General features: G+C 41.6%; 1 protein-coding gene across 1 annotated transcript in view; it reads left to right on the top strand.

Moving 5' to 3' along the window:
- Positions 1-467: 467 nt before the first annotated feature.
- The window catches only part of LOC150091585 (uncharacterized), a 31,191-nt gene continuing 24,720 nt past the window's right edge, over positions 468-6,938 (top strand). The window contains exon 1 of the mRNA XM_090384697.1: positions 468-1,157. Coding sequence (XP_090240823.1) covers positions 473-1,157 — 685 coding nt within the window. The 5' untranslated portion in view covers positions 468-472. The remainder of the gene's footprint in view (positions 1,158-6,938) is intronic.

Below are 6,938 nucleotides of genomic sequence, written 5' to 3'. Positions count from 1 at the left end.
GGCCTCTGGGGTTGGGTATATTCATACTATGATTTTTAGCGTTTCTCACCAACCATTGAAGTAAAAACGAAAACCAAAATCTTAAAAAGCTTTATATTTAAATTTAAATATAAAGCTTTTTAAGATTTTGGTTTTATATTTAAAACGCTTTATATTAAAAAGCTTTATATTTAAATTTAAATATAAAGCTTTTTAAGATTTTGGTTTTCGTTTTTACTTCAATGGTTGGTGAGAAACGCTAAAAATCATAGTATTGATTTGGTTTTGTATTCATATTCGACTAAACCTATTGACACACTATAAATATTGACAGTATTTGTAGATTGAGAGAAACAGTCCGAGTTATTACCGCATCCTTTGTAATGTTTCCTTTTTCTTACTTTTAATAAGTATGTACTAATTAAGAAATTGTTACTTCACTACTAAATAATTATCTTAATCAGAACGTATTCTATTTACTCAGGTAATCAGAATGCTCAAATTTCCAACACTCATTTTGATCCTAGTGATCACTGGAAACCAACTTCAGATATTTCTCACTGAAGAAATTGCAACAGAAGAGATAAGTGCTGAATCGGATCGCTTCAATCCTTACCCAGACCATGACCATGACCATCATCAACAGCATGGTTCCGATTTAGGGTTACCGGATAACAATGAGTCTAATTTCAAGCGCTCCTCTGACCACCATAATATGGATACTTCATCCTGGCATCGCCACTACCATTCCAAAAGCGCATCGCGCCAGAATTATGGCACAACCACCATATTAAGCAGAGAAGATGTCACTCAGGAACCTAAGCTCCACTATACTTCAGATCCCAACGTTAAATCAGAAACAAATGATACCAAGGTGATTTCTTCTAATGAAAGCAACGATTTAACAGCTACAAAAGACCAAAAGATTCGTATTACTTCTTCACCTTCGGTGCGCATGCATCACCACCACCACCACCACCATCATCATCACAGGACTACCACAACACCACCATTCACACCACCAGCGAAAAATACTATTATGACCACTCTTCGAATGCCAGAAAAGTTCGCAACCCTACCCACAGAGGAGGAACATGCCACCGCGCAAGGTGTGTGGAAGGCAGGAAAAGATGAAGAAAACACTTCTAGAAGAAGAAGAAATAGAGAAGAAAAACCAAGTAAGTTTTATTTTCAGTTGTTTAGAGAATAAAAATCAAGTAAGTTTTGTATTTAGCTTTGTTTTCGTAATTTATTGCAGCAGGTTTTTATGGGGTGAGAAATTAAACTATGATGTGGTATAGAAAAAGAAGTTAAGTGGATTAACTAGAAGCGTGATAAGATTCGATCTAGTAAATACACTGAGTGGCCATTTTATTAAGTGCTACCGTTTTCATGAAATGAAGCCTTCTTTCAGTATCACGTGTTCGTTCCATGCGATATAAATTAATTTTATTTTTTTTTTTAAGATTTAAGCGACGTGGCTTGGTAATTGGCGTCAGATGCGCCGGTATGAGTATTTCGGAAACTGCAACGCTCACGTAGACTGTGTTGTAGATTTATCAAAAATTGGGCCAATAACCAAATGACATCAAACCAACAGCGATCCTTTAGACGGAAACAGCTCGCTGATGCGAGAAGCCCACGAAAACAGACAAGATTTGTGTACAGGATAACAGAAAGGCTACAATCAGACAAATACTGATCTAGTACAATTATGGTAACCAAAGAGGTATTTCAGAATGCACTCCTCATCGTATCTTGTCACAGTTGGGGTATCACAACCGAGGACCGAACCTGATTCCACTTCTACAAAACACACACACACACACACACACACACACACACACACACACACACACACACACACACACACACACACACACACACACACACACACACACACACACACACACACACACACACACACAAGAAGGTATAGTTACAGTGGGCTTAAAAATATCAACACTGAACAGTTGAGGGTTGGAAAAACGTTGCCTGGCCTGACGAATCCCGGTTCCTCTTATTTAAGTTAATGGGAGGACCACAGTATGGCAAAACCAGCATGAGTCCATGGGAGACCCATCATGCAAGGTTTCAACACTGCACGTTGGTGAAAGTGGTGTAAAGGTGTAGAGAGTGTCTTCGTGATGCACATTATTCCCCTGAATACCAGTGGAGCAAAAAATTTCGATGTCACAAGTTACCTGCAATTTTTTTCCGGTAAGGCGCATGTCTCCATAGCTTTAATATATCCATTTGTGAATCCAACAGAATAATATCACAAGGCCGTAATTGTATAGAACTGGTTCCAGGAATGCCCTGTGGGTAGCCAATGGGTAGGATCGCTGTCCTCCAATTGGCTACAGGCATAAAGTAAATGAGGAGTGAGTAGGCTACAAAGGACTCAACTACAGAGTAGCCTAATTAAAGAGGTCCTCTCCCACATAAAGTAGACTGTGGGTAGCACAGTTGGTAGAATCACCGTCCTCCCCACTCCGGGTGGAAAAGACCCAAGTTCGAGTCCCATCGATGACGTCAGGAATTTTTATGGGCCTTTTTCACAATCGCTGAGTTAGTCCGTATCATGCGAGGGTAGCATGGTTTCTTCTCCCGAAAACTCGGGTTTTTCGTTCAGCAAACAGAAAATCGTAATTTATTGCAGCAGTTCACGCAATTCACAGACAATATACACGGAGCAATACGGCCTTAGTCGCTGATGCTCCTAAAACCCTACAACAACAACAACAACAGCGGCTCCAGGAACATGAGATTGAATTCAGCTCACTGCAGTGAGCTTCTCCCTCCCCGACAAATTTCCAGATCTCAGTTCAATTGATTACCTGTGGGATGAGCTCGAACGAGCACTTCGGAGCAGAGATTAGCAACCATCCAATTTGCAACAACTGTGGCAAAATATTCAGTTGATATGAACCAGCGTCCCCCGTGGTAAGGGTTCGACACTTTTCAGAATACATGGCATTATGATTACAGGCTGTTCTTAGGTACACAAGCATGTAAAAAGTAAAATCAGGCTATTAGTTGGGTGCACCTAATAAAGTGACCACTTATTTGTTGTTTGTTTATTGTAGGGATTTAGGCGCATCAGCAACTTAAGCCATATTGCGCAGTACATAACATGTCAGTAAATTTCAAGGGTTCTGTAGTCGATTTACTGTTTGCTGGAGGAAACAAGTTTCCGGGAGATAAACCACGATACCCTCGCCTGAAACTGACTAATTCAGCCATGTTGTTAAAAGGTCCATAAAACTTCCTCGCATCATTGAGGGAATTCGAACTCAGATCTTTTCCACAGGAGACGACCTCCAGGCCCAGTGGCAAGGCGCCTGCCAGGATTTGCAGAGCGTGGGTACTGACAGTGCAGCAGGCGCGGGTAGTGGCGAGCAGGAGACTTTGAGAGAGTCGAGAATTCTTCTACCAGTAATAGTGATTGCTTTCGGGTACCAGATGCCTGCTGCGTACGTTATAATCGGGGTAAATACCGTTTTGTAGAATAAGGACAGAGTGTGCCTATTGAGTCCCCAGTCCCGTCTGGAGATCCTGGAGACAAGGGCGGTGTACCTTTCTTCTTAGGTATTTAAGATGTGGCTGGAAATTTAGTTTGCTGTCAAGGATAACTCCTAGATAGTTAAGTTGAGTGGATAATTTTATGGTCCTGTTGTAAATTTTTACCTGTGGCAGTCTGCTGTCTGCGCGGGTAGCACAGTGGTATCGTCACCATCCTCCCCACACCGGGTGGAAAAGGCCCGGGTTCGAATCCCGTCGATGACGCGAGGAACTTTAATGGGCTTTTTTCACTCCATGGCTAAGTTAGTCGGTCTCAGGCGTAGATAGCAAGGTTTACCCAGCAACTGGGGTTTTTCGTCCAGCAAACAGACAAATCGACCATAGAACAAATGCAATTAACAGACATAAGACACAGCACGGCAGATGAATTTAATTATTCGGGTGGCCTAAATATAACAGTTTTTTTTTTTTTTTTTTTTTGTGGCAGTCTGGCTTCATTGAGACTTCCTTTGAGAAGAATAGTCTGTTTTGGTGGCAGAGATGGTGAGGTTGTGGTGTTTAGCCCAGTCCTGTAGCTTCTGTAGCGCATTATTCGACAAAGTCTCCAGTCGTGCTATAGAATCGCCGGTATCGGTGATAATATCATCTGCATAGGCTTGGGAGTGGAGACGAGCTGTTATGGGTTAGCACAAAGATTTATGGATTCTATCGATGATACACAGGAACTTGACCAGCATGGAGAAGGAGTTAATTATATCGCTACATAAGGCAATGGTGAGGCCGCACCTTGAGTACTTAGATTGTAGGAACAAAGTTTGATCTATTGTGGTTAACGTCGGTGTGTGTGGTTTGAATAAATTTAAGGAAGAATTAAAAAAAAACAAAACTTATTTTTAGGCCACCCGAATAATTAAATTCATCTGCCGTGCTGTGCCTCATATGTCTGTTAATTGTGTGTGTTCTATGGTCGATTTCTCTGTTTTGCTGGACGAAAAATCCCAGATTCTGGTGGGAAACCTTGCTAACTACGCCTGAGACCGACTAACTCAGCCACGGAGTGAAAAAAGCCCATTAAAGTTCCTCGCGTCATCGACGGGATTCGAATCCGGGCCTTTTCCACCCGGTGTGGGGAGGATGGTGACGATACCACTGTGGTACCCACGCTGACTAAGGAAAAACCAGACAAATTAGAGAAGATGGACAAATGAGATAGGCAAGTATTTTTTTCCCCTCGCTGATGCTAGATAAGCTTGCCTCCATGCGCCATACGACAATACTAATATTAATGCTGATTGTTGTTGTTGCTCTTGTAGAGTTTTAGGAGCATCAGTGACTAAGGCCATATTGCTCTGTGCATACTGTCTGTAAGTTACGTGTGTTCTGTGATCGATTTTCTGTTTGCTGGAATAAAAACCCAAGTTTCCGGGAGAAAAAAAAACATGCTACCCTCGCCTGAGACGACTAATTCAGCCAAGTTTGTGAAAAAAGGCCATTAAAAATTTCTCCCGTCACCGACGAGCCGCGAACTCAGGTCTTTTCCAAGCTGTGTGGGGGAGGACGGTGATTCTACCAACTGTGCTACCCACGAGGGCATTAATGCTACTATGCAAAAGATCCAACTGATTCAGGCTCTTCACAGTGCAGTACAAAATTGCATATCACCTTTGTTTTATTGAGTTCCTTGCATGATACCCTATCCGGAGATAAATATACAAAATTAAGTTCCTTTGATCGTCTGCGACATGATATGAAATTGAGCAGTTTTGCGCGTTATACCTAACCACTCCGTCACGTTTCAAAGAACTGACGGCGCTAGGACTGAAAATGGACCTACCATCACAAAACATCAGTAACACTTTGTTAACAACATGTAACCGTACGCTACACAAAGGAGCGAGGGTGCATAGCTACGCGTTCCTTGAGAGGACCGGGGTTCAAGCCCGTGACTACTAAATACGATAAATATTCGTATTGACGATTTATTGTAAACTCTACTGACTTGGTTGTCATGCCGGAGTATAAACAGAAAATTTATTCATTTATTTAAAGTGGCCAGTGCCACTGACTAGCTGCTCTCGCCCTCGTCAAATTAAACAAAACCTTAATCGTGACCTTTTGGCCTTTGAGCAACTTAATGTCATTTAGGTTGAAGCAACGAAACCACCCAACAAATCACCATTAATAATGTGTTCTACCGCTCTTCAGAAACGTTTTATATTGAAAACAGTTTGTATGAAGTGGATGGGCTTCAAACACATTTATTAACACGTGAAACAGGTTCCTGAACGTCTCTAGAACAGGAGCTGCAATTTCTCCGCACTTTCCATATGCTCAATTTCTGAAAAACAAAAAAAACTCAGCTTTGTAGTTATCGATTATCTGAATCTGTTCACAGTACGATTTCCAGATCATTGACGAAATTAAAAGATATGAACGTAAAATATGTAACATCACAATGTCAGTAACACTTTGTTAATGTGTGATCTTACTACACAAAGAGTAGCTTCTCTGATATGGTGATGAATGCCACTGGCTAGCTGTCTCAGAGAGCCAACTTTCTAGATGAGGTACATCAGCTATCTTGGTAAGTAAATCTCCTCACGAAATAATTCCTATATGTTGGAGATTCACACACTGAACGCATCACATTAGCTTGTTTGATGGCTGGTTTCATTTCAGCTATTGAGCGCATATTCACAAGAATATTTTAAATTGAAATACAATCTCTAATATAATTGAAATACAAGCCCTAGCCATAATATGGCACCGAACTTCTTTTTTTTTTGCATTAACTAGTATATCGTAAGGATTTATGGATGAACAGTCAATGAAAGCTGTTTAACGAGCTGTCTCTCTCTCTCTCTCTCTCTCTAAACCTATTTAGAGAGAGAGAGAGAGAGAGAGTTCTCCCTAATTGCTTATAAAGAATGTCCCAATGTACAGTAATTTTACTGGGCTTGTGGTAGGCGAAGTACTCTGCCCTCACATATGCTCAATTTCTGGACACATATGGTAATATCCAGACACCCTCCTCTGTTGATAGTTGGTCACGTCCTATCCAAACACCATGTGACAGAAAACTATAAATATGCTCGTAGGCCTTAGAGGAGACAGTAGTATGATTGTAAATGAAAGATGCCGTGATCAGCGGAGTTAATAGATTAGGCGCCACCTTAACATATAAGGTGCCACAAAAGTAATCGGTCTGTACGTGACGATTGTGACACACATGCTAGCACCAGTACAACGAAGTCTGCGCGAGTAGTACAGTGGTATCGTCACCGTCCTCCCCACACAGGATGGAAAAGGCCCGGGTTCGAATCCCGTCGATGACGCGAGGAACTTTAATGGGTTTTTTCACTCCGTGGGTGAGTTAGTCGGTCTCAGGCGTAGATAGCAAGGTTTTTCTCCTCAGAAACTGGGGATTTTTCGTC

Source organism: Mastigoproctus giganteus, chromosome 1 (genome assembly GCF_048544385.1).
Source record: "Mastigoproctus giganteus isolate SK-2022 chromosome 1, ASM4854438v1, whole genome shotgun sequence".
NCBI lineage: Eukaryota > Metazoa > Arthropoda > Arachnida > Uropygi > Thelyphonidae > Mastigoproctus > Mastigoproctus giganteus.
This window is presented reverse-complemented; position numbering and strand designations above follow the sequence as displayed.